This window comes from Aotus nancymaae, unplaced genomic scaffold (genome assembly GCF_030222135.1).
Source record: "Aotus nancymaae isolate 86718 unplaced genomic scaffold, 86718_ANA_hifiasm-v0.15.2.pri h1tg000039l, whole genome shotgun sequence".
Lineage (NCBI taxonomy): Eukaryota > Metazoa > Chordata > Mammalia > Primates > Aotidae > Aotus > Aotus nancymaae.
Window position 1 is genome coordinate 5,471,708 of NW_026988453.1, and position 15,285 is coordinate 5,486,992.

At 51.4% G+C, this 15,285-nt stretch overlaps 1 protein-coding gene across 1 annotated transcript in view; it reads left to right on the forward strand.

The window, feature by feature from the left end:
* Nucleotides 1-14,460, forward strand: part of LGR6 (leucine rich repeat containing G protein-coupled receptor 6) — a 128,727-nt gene extending 114,267 nt beyond the window's left edge. Inside the window, exons 13-18 of the mRNA XM_012459476.3 lie at nucleotides 708-779; nucleotides 1,194-1,265; nucleotides 2,882-3,007; nucleotides 4,024-4,184; nucleotides 9,068-9,148; nucleotides 12,659-14,460. Of these exons, the coding sequence (XP_012314899.3) occupies nucleotides 708-779; nucleotides 1,194-1,265; nucleotides 2,882-3,007; nucleotides 4,024-4,184; nucleotides 9,068-9,148; nucleotides 12,659-13,914 (1,768 nt within the window). The 3' untranslated portion in view covers nucleotides 13,915-14,460. The remainder of the gene's footprint in view (nucleotides 1-707; nucleotides 780-1,193; nucleotides 1,266-2,881; nucleotides 3,008-4,023; nucleotides 4,185-9,067; nucleotides 9,149-12,658) is intronic.
* The last annotated feature ends 825 nt before the right edge of the window (nucleotides 14,461-15,285 follow it).

The window sequence follows — 15,285 nt, forward strand, 5'->3', positions numbered from 1 at the left end:
TGTATGTGTTTGCATGTTACACACAGACATACAAAACTAAGTGGAAGAAGCAGCCTGGGATTCAAAGGTCACAAAGAAAATATCACTTTAAAAATTCTTTTAAGCTCTGTTAACCCAGCTCCTGTTTTCTCAAGCCAGCACGGCCTCTTGAGCCTCCTTGTGTCTGTCCCCTGCTTCTAGGCAGGGTCATGCCTTTTGGGGCTGGGGCAGGGTAGGGATATGCGGGTCTCCTGTTTGTCTAGGTGCCAAGGGAAGGAGGGTCTTCCTCATGGCTGAGGCCCAGGGGTCCATCTCCCGTTCAGGCAACCAGTCAACCAGTCTACTGAGCTCTGCTTCCCAGCTCGGGCCAGTCACTCACGCTGGGCGGTGCTCTGCTTCTGTGCTAGGGTCTGGAGGACCCATGGTGATGGGGAGGTGTGGGGGCCAGTTCGGCTGGGCTGCGAGCCAAACCCGGTGGGAACACTGGAAGCTGACTCCCTTTTGGGCCACAGGGATGGTTTTGTGGCTTTGTCTCCTGACCCACTTACCCAAGGCAACCGGATCCCCTTGTGCTCCCTTTAATTCTGGTGACTTCCTCGGGCTGGGCTCTTTCTTCCTGTGCCAGGAGAAGTGGGGGGCTCTCCTTTCTTCCTCCCAGTGCTCAGGGGGCATGGAGCGGAGCCAGGGTCTGAGCCTGCCGACTCATCCAGCCTCTCTTGCTGCCCTAGCGGCCTCCAACACAACCGCATCTGGGAAATTGGAGCTGACACCTTCAGCCAGCTGAGCTCCCTGCAAGCCCTGTGAGTACCTGCACCCAGGGGTGGGCCATGGAGGAGCCACCATGTCCCTCTGCCAGACATGCTCATTCTCATAGCACATGTGTACAGTTTAAGCAGACGTGACATGCACATCGCCTCCCAGCTCCATAGCCCCCACCCCCAGCACACACACACACACACACACACACACACACACACACTTCTCTAGCTGGTACCCAGGAGGCCCTGAGGCTCCAGAGCCAAGCTACCATGTCCCTGTTTCTGGGGCCACAGCCAGCTTAGGAGCTGGGCAGCAGCAGGTACCTTCCCCCAAAGGCTACGGTTGCTGTTACTAGGGCCGGGTCAGACAGGGGTATGTGAGGAAGAGCCCGTAATGGGAACAGTGAGTCCTCCACATGTTACTGTCCCCTCCTGTCACACCCTCTCTGCCTGCAGGGATCTTAGCTGGAACGCCATCCGGTCCATCCACCCCGAGGCCTTCTCCACCCTGCGCTCCCTGGTCAAGCTGTAAGTGCCTGCTGCATTCTCCTCCAGGATGCTGGGGGCTAGTTGGGACTATGGGCTGACCAACGGGGGCAGGAGGGCCACCCCAGAGCAGGAACATGCATATCCCAGGGAGATGGGCCTCAGCCTAATCAGTCATTCTGACAATCCGTTTGACAGAGCGTGGGGCCTAATAAACAGAGAGCTTGCCGCTTGCAAGCTCTGGAACATCATCTGCTAATGTTCTGCAGTGTTTTGGCAGCCTCAGCCCTCCTCATCCCCCCTGCCTGGGTCCTTCCCCCATCCTCTCTATACACCAATAAAGAAGATGTATTGGGCCTGGAGTCCCTTGACACACAGGAGGGTCTCAGAGAGCTCAGGGGTCCCCTGCTTGAGCACTGCTGTAGAGGGCTGCCATTCTGTGGGGCAGCATGGGACCTCAGGTCCTTTAAATTACATAGGATGTAAACAGAAAGTGATCAGTGTTGGCTGCATGGTCATTGTGTCAGGGCTGAAAGAGGCCTCTGTGGCAGCTGCCATGTACTGTGGGGCAGGTTATTCACTGCACAAGGGCTCCTGCCCAAGAGGGAGCTGACATCCTGCCACCTCCTTGCCGAGCTGTGAGTCCTAAAGGCTACCCAGACTGGGCCCTTTTCTGGTTAACACAAAGACTCCTTTTGGGCCAGCTACAGTCCTGGCCTCAGAGACCATCTAGCCCCACCCACTTCATTTCACAGGTGAGGCCTCCAAGGCCCAGGAGGAGAAGCTTACTCAAAGCCAAGGGCCAGAACTCCCAGCGGGCACACAAGTTCCTCCTCAGGCTGGAGCCATGGCTTCACAAAACTCTCACCTCCGTCTTCCCCCTCCTGTTTTCTCTAGTCCTGCCAGATAGGTAGGGTGGATATTTTTATCCCTTTGAAAGATGAGGACACTGAAGCTCAGGCAGATTTGCGTCTCCCCTTGGTTACACAGCGAGTTGGTGACAGCGCCAGGTTTCCTGCCTTCCAGTCCAGGGCTGTTTCCACGACGCACAGTCTGTGGTCTTGGTGTTTGGTTTGGAACCCTGGGCTTCCTCTAATGCGTCTCCAGTAGAAGAACATGCATGTCCTCACCTCTGGCTACAAAGCAGGCTCTACAAGATGGAATGGATGACCCAATCCCTGCTTGTAGCCAGAGGGCCGGCTCTGTCCAATCCCAGACTCGGGCCTCTATGTCATCAGAAAAATGGGAGGAAAGGCAGGGGATGGGATCAACAACAGGAGGGTTCCCCAGAGGGGCTAGGCAGGGCCTCCTGGATGGCACTCAGACCTGGGCACAGGACCTGTGGTTGAGGGAGCTCTGTTACCTACAAATTGGGACAGCTTGGCATTAAGTTAGAACAGTCCCTGGTACATAGTTGGCACCGTTATGTGTTGAATGAACGAGGGAATAAAAGAATGAATAAGCTGTAGATGGTGCCTCTAGCAACTCTCGGCTGCCCTCCTCCCTCGGCATTCAATGCTCTCTTCTAAGCTTCTCTTCTGTCCTTTGCTCCTCTCCTCTTGCTTCCATCCCAGGCACACTGGCCACATCCTCAGCACAGCCCTGCCCCCTCAGCAATCCCACTGACTGCCAATAACCCTGACCATCCACTGTCCTAGGGACCTGACGGACAACCAGCTGACCACACTGCCCCTGGCTGGACTTGGGGGCTTGATGCATCTGAAGCTCAAAGGGAACCTGGCTCTCTCCCAGGCCTTCTCCAAGGACAGTTTCCCGAAACTGAGGTGAGGGAATGGCTTTCCCCAGCACCTGGGTAGGCCAACTGGAGGCTCTGGAGGGACAGGGAGAAAGTCGGACAGCCCCACCCTGAGAAAAGCCTACAGGCTTAGGGTTTGACCAGATTTAGTGGAAGGGTTTACCTGACTGCCTGCAGACCAAATGGGATCTGGTTCATGCCTTCCCTTCCTCCTTATCTCCTTGGTAACATTTTCCCCTGTCCCAAGCACTAACCCTAGTGGGCACTGGGACCCAAGAGGATAGAAGTAAGATGATGTGCAGACCCCCTAGTCCTCCTTGCACCTCACCTGGTTCCACATGTCTAGATTATCTGTCCTCACTTGGGCAGCATCTGAGCCCCTGGAATGAGGGCAGAGCTCAGGAACTGATGAGTGGAAAACAAGCTGCACAGCCAGGCCCTGGTGCTAATGACATCCAGGCCTCTTCCATGCAGCAGCAGTAGTGCAGCCTGTGTGGCCCAAGCCATGTCTGCTGCATGCTAATGAGATGCCCTCAGGGCCTCTGCACTCACCCTTAGAGGGCACCAAATCCAGCTCCAATATGCCCAGAGATGGGGGAAGGATACGGTGCAGGTCTCATTGAGGGCCAGAGTGAAGAATCGCTAGGAGAATCCCTGTCTCCTCAAATATAGAAGAGGAGGTGCTGCCTGGGAGGAGGAGCAGAGCACTGGCAGTGCTGTGTGGCCTTGGGGAAGCCTCTCCCCTCTCTGAGCCTGCAGAGAGGACTCCTTAAACAATGGGCAGAACGTTTCTCTCCCCATCTCACTTGCCAAGAGGAACAAAGAAAGACAGGAATGCATCCAGAGTCCTTCAGATCAGGAGTCAGGCTGCAAGGCCTTACAAAGGAAGCCCAGGAAGCTGCTAGCACAGTGAACAGGGAACTTGGGGGTTGAAGGACAGACACTGAGTGCCCAGCCCCTGGGATGGAGATCTCTTAAATCAGACTTAGGTCTCAGACCCCAAAGATGCTTAGGCAGCCCAACTGCCCACCTCTTCCTCACCAGGATCCTGGAGGTGCCTTATGCCTACCAGTGCTGTCCCTATGGGATGTGTGCCAGCTTCTTCAAGGCCTCTGGGCAGTGGGAGGCCGAGGACCTTCACCTTGATGATGAGGAGTCTTCAAAAAGGCCCCTGGGTCTCCTTGCCAGACAAGCAGAGAATCACTGTGAGTGACTGGGGGCCCTGGGCCGGGGAGGATCGTGGGCTGTGAAGAGGAAGTGAGAGGGGATTCTTTGGGGATCTGAGAGGGCATCTGACAGCGGCTGCAGAGGGAAGCCCCACAGAGGTGGGAGGAGTTGCCTGTGACCTGGGAGGAAACTCTACCTCTTTGCACTTTGTCTCTCCAAGACTACACCCAGAGGTCTTTGGGACAAAAAAAGGATCGTAATAATGGCTGTGGCAATGTCGCAGTATCTGCCTAGCCCTTTGCAGCTCACGATGTGCCTCTGACACCATCTCACTTAGCCCTCCCCTTGCGGTCCACGTTTCTTCTCCTTCAACCTTAGGGTATTCTCAGAGAAGAAGACCCATTATTTCATCAATCTGAGCCAATAGGATTTAATTAAATCAATTGAATTAAACCTATTTCCAGGAAAAAAAATCCCTGTATAATGTGTCCTAGAACCAAAAGGAACAGTGTAGGGATTATTGCCATCCAAGTCCATCCCGCACCGCCAGTCTGCCCCATGAGTCTGAAAGTGAGACTTCAGTGGCCACCAGCTGCAAGAGAGCTTTGCTGAGCAGGGCCATCCCAGTGCAGGCTGTCTTGGGCCATCTGTCTGTTTCTGGAAGAGTTAGGGTAAAAGGCACGTGTTGGAGGCAGGTGGCCCAGTGGGTTTTGAGGGATCATTTACTAAGTGGTGTCTTAGATACTAAGGGCAGAGAAAAGGGCTTCCCTCTCCCCCTGCCCCGTATTGCAGAACATAAGCAGAATTAGGAGGGAGGGAATAGGGATCCTCTGCTTTGGGGGATTTTTTTTCCATTTCTAACTCTCCACAATATTTCAAAAGAAACAAAAAAAATCAAATATAAACGTGTAAGAAAAACATCTCATGACAGTGTAGACAGAACTGAGGTCCAAACCCAACTACATTTACCAGTCGGATTGCACTGGACCAGTCATGTAACCATACTGAGCCTTAATTTCCTTTAAATGAGAAAGATACTTGGCTGGGCAAAGTGGCTCATGCCTGTAATTCCAGCACTTTAGGAGGCCAAGGCGGGTGGATCATTTGAGGTCAGGAGTTCGAGACCAGCCTGGCCAAAGTGGTGAAACCCCATGTCTACCAAGATAAAAAAATGACCCAGGCGTGGTGGCATGCACCTGTAGTTCCAGCTACTCAGGAGGCTGAGACAGAAGAATAGCTTAAGCCCAGCAGGCAGAGGTTATAGTGAGCTGAGATCATGCCACTGCACTCCAGCCTGGGTGACAGAGTGAGACTCTGTTTCAAAATAAATAAATAAATAAGTAAATGAGAAAGACAATGCATAGCTCACAGGCCGTTGGGGAAGACTAAAAGACTCCATAAATGATGAAGTATGCCCACTGCTACTACTGAGGACTGGTGCCTTCTGGTGTACATGTACAGGGAGAGTGCAGCTGTGGAGTCCAGGGCACAGTATCTGGAGGGCAAATGGTGGGCAGGCAATCTGGGGGTCTCTGAGAGCCTTCTTCCCAATATACTAATGCACCTCCCTAGGGAGGGTGTGAAGCCCTGATGAGGAGGAGCCCAGCAGCCTGGCTGGCTCTGGGCCCCAGACGGCTGTCCCCGGGGGACATTCCCGGATGTCTGCTGAACACTCCCTCAGGGGGCTGGAGGGAGGAATGGAAACTTTCCTTCCTCAAGGTGAAACTTTCCACCGGGCTTAGGTCTTGGAGAACCACAGGGCGTCAAGATCGTGGGCTGCCTGCCGCCTGTAACGGGAGCTAGGGCAGGGCCCCCCACTTCCTGTGGGAGCTAATGAGCCTCGAGAAGGAAAGCCAGGAGCTGCTGCTCCAGCCAGATTCTATTTCCTCCTCGTTTGAAGAGTGGTTACTTAACACCTTGGCTGTGACTTTCCCAGCCTCAGACAGAGTCCACGGGTTTCACCCCTTGTGTTTCATTCATGCATTTTGATTTGAGAGAATTGCTGAGCTCTGTTCTGGAGAGCAGGGAGTGAAAGGTAGAGAGAGGAGGAAATGCCAGGACTCTCTGGGCACAGCTCAGCCTCCTACCCACCCTGATGGTGTCTGGGCCAGGGGCACCTTCACAGTCTTCCTGCCTCCTGGGAAAACTCCCAACTGACGGTGTCCACCCTTTAAGTGGAGAGGAAGGAGCCACACAGGAAACAGACTTTGTGAACCAAAGACGGAACAAGTGCAACCAACAGAGTCGCCTATCCGTTACCCTGTGTGATGGAGGAAGAGCCCACAGGAAGCCAGCTCTTAAACCTGAATATTGTACAGTTGCCTTTTGAAGACAAGCCATTCTTTCCCCAGCTTCGGTCCTCAGACACATTTCCCAGTCTGACTTGAGAAACATCTTATTCTTTAAAAAGTCTTTTAGTGATGGATTATCACTGCAAAAAAAAAATGTTTTGTCTTTATAGATTATAAAATGTTCTAGATTCTCATTTCAAAATTCTTTTTTTTTTTTTTTGAGGTGTAGTTTTGCTCTTGTTAACCAGGCTGGAGTGCAATGGCGCGATCTCGGCTCACCACAACCTCTGCCTCCTGGGTTCAAGCAATTCTCCTGCCTCAGCCTCCCAAGTAGCTGGGAGTACAGGCACACGCCACCATGCCCAGCTAATTTTTTTGTATTTTTAGTAGAGATGGGGTTTCACCATGTTGACCAGGATGGTCTCGATCTCTTGACCTCGTGATCCACCCGCCTCGGCCTCCCAAAGTGCTGGGACTATAGGCGTGAGCCACCGCGCCCAGCTCATTTCAAAATTCTTATAGAATTTGTGGACCTCCAACATGCCTGCAACACTCTAGAGTTCACAGAACCTAGTTTGAGAAACACTGCAATAGTGAATAAGAAAAAAAGTGTAGGCCGGGCGCGGTGGCTCACGCCTGTAATCCCAGCACTTTGGAGAGGCCCAGGTGGGCAGATCACCTGAGGTTGGGAGTTTGAGAACAGCCTGACCAACATGGAGAAACCCTGTCTCTAGTAAAAATACAAAATTAGCCAGGTGTGGTGACACATGCCTGTATTCCCAGCTACTTGGGAAGCTGAGGCAGGAGAATCACTTGAACCTGGGAGGCAGAGGTTGTGGTGAGCCGAGATCACGCCATTGCACTCCAGCCTGGGCAACAAGAGTGAAATTCCATCTCAAAAAAAAGAAAAGAAAAAGGAAGTGTAAAGCCTAGGCTTAGAATGGAAAAGAACGTTAAAGATGATCTAGTCCCGCCTTTGATGCTACACTCTGATTCAATGTAAAGGTGCTTTCTCTCACACTGGGGACTTCTTGCTTTAGATCATCAGCGACAAATCATGTTCAGCTCATGCATGTGTAAATCTCCTCAACCCTCCCTACCCTCTGACCTCCCAAAATAATCAGTTCCGGCCGGGCGTGGTGGCTCACTCCTGCAATCTCAGCACTTTGGGAGGCCAAGGTGGGCGGATCACCTGAGGTCAGGCATTCAAGACCAGCCTGGCCAACATGGTGAAACCCTGTCTTTAAAAAAATAAATCAGTCCCTTGCCTGGGAAGGCATAACAGTAAAACATCTGGGCTCTGTAATCAGACTAACCTGCATCTGAATTGTGGTCTGTTGCTGTGAGTCTGTGGGCAAGCCACTTAACTTCAATGAGCCTCAGTTTCCTTATCTGTCACCTGCCTCACATGGCTGTTGTGAAGGTTAATGGGACCATGAAGATGAGGACTCGGTGGGCATAGTACCTGGTGCAGAATTAGAACTCAAGGAATGTTAACCCTTATTGTTAAGTAAATCTACTAGCTTAAATTTTTTTCTAATTGATACATAATAGATGTATATATTTTGGGGGCACGTGTGATTATTTAATACATTCATATAATGTGTAAAGATCAAATCAGCGTTAATTGGGATATTTCTTTACCTTAAATATTTGTCTTTTCTTTATGGGAGAAACATTCAAATTATTCCCTTCTAGCTAGTAAATAAACCTTCTCGCTGGCGCCGCTCATTGTAGCATGACAGTTTGCTTCCTTATTAGTCTCCACAGGCTCTTTGAGAGCAGGCCCATCTCTTACTGAAATTCTTCTACATTTGCCCAGGGCCCGAATTGCACTCCGCAGATGTGGCCCTACTCTGCATCTGTTGAAGGTGGGGTGTTCCTTTGTTGGACAGTTCTAATTGTGGGAACTTACTCTTGTTAGTAGTTACAAGTAGAATGTCTCCGTTAGAATCATAATTTGCCTCCCTCTACAATCCATCCACTAATCCTGGTTCTACCCTCTGAGGCAAAGCAGCATGTAGAAGTCTAATTCCTTTACCCCTAAGGGTCCCTCAGCCCTCTGAGAACAGCCAGCACATCCCCACTTACTCTTGCCTCCTCCAGGTTAAACACCGCCCAGTTGCTTTGACTGTTTCTCTCACAAATGGCTTCTGCGCTCTCACCGTCCCTAGTTCACATCTGAACACATTTCAGCTCACTGATGTTTTTCTTAATGTGTAGTTTTCACAACTGGACACAAAATTACAGTGACAGCCCAGCCAGAGTAGAGAAACGTGTGATCACTAGCATATATTATTAAAACAGCTTCCACTCCAACTCGAAGCAGCACTGGTGAGTAAGGCCGACTGGATAGGGCACAGAGCCCTGATTAATAGAAAGAGAAGGTCTCGATGAAATGTTCGCTGTGCACTTTTCAGTGCAGATCATCCACATGTGGGTAATGGGAAGCTGACCAAATCTTTACCCCAAGGGTAGAAATGGATGTGCAGGGTTGCTGGAATGAGCAGTGCTGAGCAGAGTTACAGGGGACAACTGCTTAAAGGAAGGGGTGTTTAGAGAAAGGTAGGGCTTGACTGACTGACACCGAGACCCAGGGTCCTGCATCACTTTCCTGTCTCTCCTCTCAGATGACCTGGACCTGGATGAGCTCCAGCTGGAGATGGAGGACTCAAAGCCGCACCCCAGTGTCCAGTGTAGCCCTACTCCAGGTGAGATGGCGTCTGGGGAATGGGGGCGAGGGGGAATGGAGAAGGGGCACCCAACCACCTAGTTGGGGTACTAGTTCAGCCAGGCATGTCTGCAGTCACATTCTTTGCCTGACTCCCAGCCTGCTGACGGAGGGCTCTCCTTTCATAATTCCTGGGGAAGGAACTGGAGTTCCTTCCCTTGGGTGGCTGCTTGCAGGGAGTAGCATGAGTGGAGGGGAAGTCAAGCAATCAGCCAGTTAGCATTTATGCATCCAGGAGAAAACTACTGTCACACAGGAGAGAAGCAGGAAAGAATGCCTCGACCCCCACTGCGCAGGGTGGCACGTGGGACTGCTTTTGAGTATTCCCTCAGTCTAAGACCCATACCACAGAATCCTAGAGCCAGGTGGGACTCTGAAAGGTCACCTTCTCCATCCCTCACTGCTCCATCCCGGGAAGATTACAGTGTCTGTTAAAACTCTGCACAGTAGAAAAACTCCATAGTATCCCTGGGTAACTCCTTATAGCACCATCTAACCCTTACAGTTGGGGACGCCTCCTTTAGAGTCTAACCTAAATCCATCTTGCTGTAAAAAAATAAAACAAGTAAGAAAACTCTCTTTCTCTTTGGTGTAATTCAACTTGAGATGTTTAGGGTGAGGAAATCCCTTCTCTTGCATATAAAATGCTAACAAGGCCACAGAAGGCAGCAAGCACCATGCTACTTAGGCAAGGATGGGAACTCTTCAGAATGAACAGAAAGTGATGAACAGTTTGCTTCTTCTATTTCATTTCACCTCCATTTTCCAGTTTTCCAGCTTTTTCTGGCCCAGGACCTTTGCCTTCTCCCTTTACCTTCTCTAAAGCCTATATAGAGTGGTTGCCTGACCTTGCCCAGCCCGAGTTCTCAGCGCTTGGTGACAACAGCACGCCCCCTAGTGCCAGCTTGGGGCCAGAGCACTAACCCAACCTGGAGGAAGCAGGTGCTGTTTCTGACTTGGAAACACACATGCTTCATTCACAATGCCATCGAAATTTCACCTCTGAAAACCAGTAATCGGCAGGGATGAGGTAAAAGAGGAAGTTTCAAAAGACAAAATCCAACTTAAGCTTGTTTCTAAAGTAACTCATACCAAGTGGTCAAATAATTATGGTACGTTTTATGGTATATAAAATATGTTTTGAGTAACATAAAGATATTTTCTGGGAAAAAATTTGGGAAAGTCTGCTTGATAAAAATGTAACTTAAAGAGAATGAGAAACTTATATACAGCTGTCTTAGTCCACTTTGTGTTGCTATAACAGAATACCTGAGGCTAGGTAATTTATAAAGAAAGGTTTGTTTGACTCACAATTCTGGTGGCTGGAAGGTTCAAGACTGGGCATCTGATGAGGGCCTCGGGCTGCTTCAACTTGTGATGGAAAGCAGAAGGGGAGTGGGTATGTGCAAATAGATCACAGGGTGAGAGACAGGCCAGGCTCCCTTTAACAACCTGCTCTCAGGGAACTAATCCATTCCCTGGATTGATGGAGAACTCACTCACTCCCACAGGAGGACATTAATCTGTTCCTGAGGGATCTGCCCCCATGACCAGACACCTCCCACTAGGCCCCGCCTAACACTGTCACACTGGGGATTCCATTTCAGCATGAGTTTTGGTGAAGACAAACCATATCCAAATGATAGTAACAGCAAAATCTTAATTTAGTTAGTTTAGTTTTGTTTTGTTTTTTGTAGAGATGGGGTTTCACCATGTTGGCCAGGATGGTCTCAATCTCCTGACCTCGTGATCCGCCCACCTCAGCCTCTCAGAGTACTGGGATTACGGGCGTGAGCCACCATGCCCAGCCTTTAATTTAAAAACCTATATGTATGTATGTGTTTTTTAAAGACCAGAAGGAAACATATGAAAATAATGAGCTATCTCTGAGAAGTGAAGTGTCATGTCATTTTAATTTTCCATGTTACATTTTCAAATTTTCTACAGTTATCACCTATTTGGTAATAAGAAAAAAATGGTTTAAAAATAGCTCCCATAGGCCAGGCATGGTGGCTCACATCTGTAATCCCAGCACTTTGGGAGGTCGAGGTGGGTGGATCACCTGAGGTCAGGAGCTTGAGATTAGCCTGGCCAACATGGTGAAACCCCATCTCTACTAAATAAATACAAAAATTAGCCAGGCTGGTGATATGTGCCTGTAATCCCAGCTACTTGGGAGGCTGAGGTAGGAGAATTGCTTGAACCTGGGAGGCGGAGGTTGCAGCGAGCCGAGATCTTGCCACTGCATTCCAGCCTGGGCGACAAAGCAAGACTCTGTCTCAAAAAGAAAAAAAAAAAAAAGTTAGCTCCCACAAAAGCCTCTCAAATTCACAAAGCTACCTAGAAATACATTGAAGAACAAGAGCCTGAAGCCAAAGGAAATGAAGAAATAATATTTCCAAAGTTACAAGGTGATTTAGGAAGACTTTGGGGAGACGGATGGCAAACACCAGGATGTCACCCATCTCGAATGGACCCACGTTGGAAAGAAGTCATCTGTATTTTGATTTACTGGACTTCAGACACTTTACCTCCCAAACACTGATTGACTGACAAATACTAAATGTGGTGTGTACCCCTCTCACAGAGCAAGAGAGGCAGGCTGGTAGAATATTTGGTCAGGATTCTCCCACAGTGGGGGCCTTAGTGGATTACGGGGGACTGACTGAGAGAAACAGAGGCTCAGGCATAGACCGGTTGCTGTCTGGGCAGTCCCTCACACTCTGTCCCTACCTGCCATGTCTCCCAAAGCTGATACCCTCTCCACTCCTTGATGGCAGCCTATACTTCCTTTCTTTCAAGTGCTGTCCTTCACTTAACATTTGCTCAATGTCTGGGTTTGTACTATATTAATTTGTACCGTGCGTGTGCTTCTATCTTTTTTTGAGAGAGAGTCGTGGTCTATCACCCAGGCTGGAGTGCAGTGACACGATCTCGGCTCACTGCAACCTTCAGCTCCCAGGCCCTAGTGATTCTCCTGCTTCAGCCTCTCAAGTAGCTAGGGCTACAGGTGTGTGCCACCACACCCAGCTAATTTTTTGTGTTTGTAGTAGAGATGGGGTTTTGCTATGTTGGCCAGGCTGGTCTCAAACTCCTGACCTCAGGCGATCCAGCCCCTTGGCCTCCAGAAGTGTTGGGATTAGAGTCATGAGTCACCACGCCCGACCTATATGCATTCTATGTTCTAGTGTACTGAGAGGAGGGTTAGGGTTACCCCACTTGCAGCTCTTTGGACGAAGAGTCGTATGTCCCACTGCTCCGCCCCACAACCCCAGATGGGATTCTCTAAGGTGAGAGACCCTCCAACTGGGAGTTCTCTGGGGGCAGTAACCAGGTCAGCCTCCCTTAGACCTCGAGTTTTCTGAGGGCAGAGGCCATGCTTATCTCCTTTTGACTGGAAATTCTCTGAGTGCAGAGGCTGACCTTGTCCTCAGGAACTGGTCCCAGCATGCTCTGGCCCAGGGTTAATGTCGGATCCTCTCTCCTACAGGCCCCTTCAAGCCCTGTGAGCACCTCTTTGAAAGCTGGGGCATCCGCCTGGCCGTGTGGGCCATCGTGTTGCTCTCGGTGCTCTGCAATGGACTGGTGCTGCTGACCGTGTTCGCCGGCGGGCCTGTCCCCCTGCCCCCGGTCAAGTTTGTGGTAGGTGCAATCGCAGGCGCCAACACCTTGACTGGCATTTCCTGTGGCCTTCTAGCCTCGGTCGATGCCCTGACCTTTGGCCAGTTCTCTGAGTACGGCGCCCGCTGGGAGACGGGGCTGGGCTGCCGGGCCACGGGCTTCCTGGCGGTACTGGGGTCGGAGGCGTCGGTGCTGCTGCTCACTCTGGCCGCGGTGCAGTGCAGCGTCTCTGTCTCCTGCGTCCGGGCCTACGGGAAGTCCCCCTCCCTGGGCAGCGTTCGAGCAGGGGTCCTGGGCTGCCTGGCGCTGGCCGGGCTGGCCGCCGCGCTGCCGCTGGCCTCCGTGGGCGAGTACGGGGCCTCCCCACTCTGCCTGCCCTACGCGCCGCCTGAGGGCCAGCCCGCAGCCCTGGGCTTCGCCGTGGCCCTGGTAATGATGAACTCCTTCTGCTTCCTGGTCGTGGCCGGTGCCTACATCAAACTCTACTGTGACCTGCCGCGGGGCGACTTTGAGGCCGTGTGGGACTGCGCCATGGTGCGGCACGTGGCCTGGCTCATCTTCGCAGATGGGCTCCTCTACTGTCCCGTGGCCTTCCTCAGCTTCGCCTCCATGCTGGGCCTCTTCCCGGTCACGCCCGAGGCCGTCAAGTCCGTCCTGCTGGTGGTGCTGCCCCTGCCTGCCTGCCTCAACCCGCTGCTCTACCTGCTCTTCAACCCCCACTTCCGGGATGACCTTCGGAGGCTCCGGCCCCGCGCAGGGGCCCCAGGACCCCTCGCCTACGCTGCAGCCGGGGAGCTGGAGAAGAGCTCCTGCGATTCTACCCAGGCCCTGGTGGCCTTCTCCGATGTGGATCTCATTCTGGAAGCTTCTGAGGCTGGGCGGCCCCCTGGGCTGGAAACGTATGGCTTCCCCTCAGTGACCCTCCTCTCCTGTCAGCAGCCAGGGGCCCCCAGGCTGGAGGGCAGCCATTGTGTAGAGCCGGAGGGGAACCACTTTGGGAACCCCCAATCTTCCGTGGACGGAGAACTGCTGCTGAGGGCAGAGGGAGCCAAGCCAGCAGGTGGAGGCTCGTCAGGGGTTGGCGGCTTTCGGCCCTCTGGCTTGGCCTTTGCTTCACACGTGTAAAATGTCCCTCCCCACTCTTCTCTCCCCTGTCTTCCCTTTCCTCTCTCCCCGTCGGTGAACGATGGCTGCTTCTAAAATAAATACAACCAAAACTCAGCAGTGTGATCCATAGCAGGATGGCCCAGTCCCTGGCTCCATTGATCGCCTCTCTCCTGTGACCATCACCATGAGTGCTTCTTGGCCTGGCTTTTGCTTGGCTTTCCTCAGCTTCGCCTTCATGCCTTGTCATGTCTGAAGCTGTGAGCCAGAGACCTGGACGTTTGTCTGCTTAAGAGAAATGAGGGAAGTAAAGAGAGTGAAGTGGTGGGGGGTTGATCAGGGCACAGTGGACAGGGAGACCTCACAGAGAAAGGCCTGGAAGGTGATTTCCCATGTGACTCATGGATAGGATACAATATGTGTTCTGTGTGCCATTAATCTGGACATATGCCATGCATAAAGACTTCCTATTAAAATAAGCTTTGGAAGAGATTACACCTGATGTCTTTTTCTTAGAGAGTCATAGTGCATGATAGTGTAATAAAGGTCTTGAGAAGTCCTGCAGTAGTAAAGTCTATTGAACGTTGTATAACCCAGTTCCCTGAATTATTTGGTGCAGGTTTTTGTCTGCTTGGTTGTTGTTGTTGTTGTTTTTTTCCTGTTAACAAGACAGAACTTAGCACTGTTCCTTCCCAGGGAGCTCATCTCTGTGCCATCTAGTGCTACCCACTGACATCACAAAATGCCACCACTTCCTGAAAGCCCTGATCCTAGGATGAACTGCCAGAGGTAACTGATGATTCTATCCACCAGTAGAGACTCTCAACACTTTACCTCCCACTTCTCTTATCCTATGCTGGGATGGATGAGGAGAAGCCTGCCATTGTGGTTCCAGACTCAGACCCCTGAGTTGGGGCAGGGAGAAAGGGATCCCTGTGTGTTCTCTTATCACCCTGCCATCAATCCCAGCAAGCCCAAGCACCAGTGAAAGTTTGTCTGCTGCAAGAGGGATAGTAGGGTTCCTGGATCCCGGCAGGGCTGTCTGAGTTCCCTCTGGCTCTTAGTTGCCTTCTTAGGTTTCTCCATAAGATGTCCCCTGCCACCTCCTGCCAAGCCAGGTCCTGCCTACTCTTTGGGACAAGGAGGCCTTAGCCAGAAAAGAGGAGGGATTTGTATTATAGGTATTGAATTTTGTAGATAACTGGCACCCTGGGTGCCTCAAATAGGCCGCTGACTCTTCTGCTTCTCCCCTCATGACCTTTCTACCCATGGTTTACCAAGTAAGTGTCTCTGAGCATTTCCAGAATGCCCCCCTTACCCAGCCCCAAATACACACATATTCAATCTGAGAGTGAGGAGGTGAGAGCAGGGGCATCCTTCCAGACATTAAAG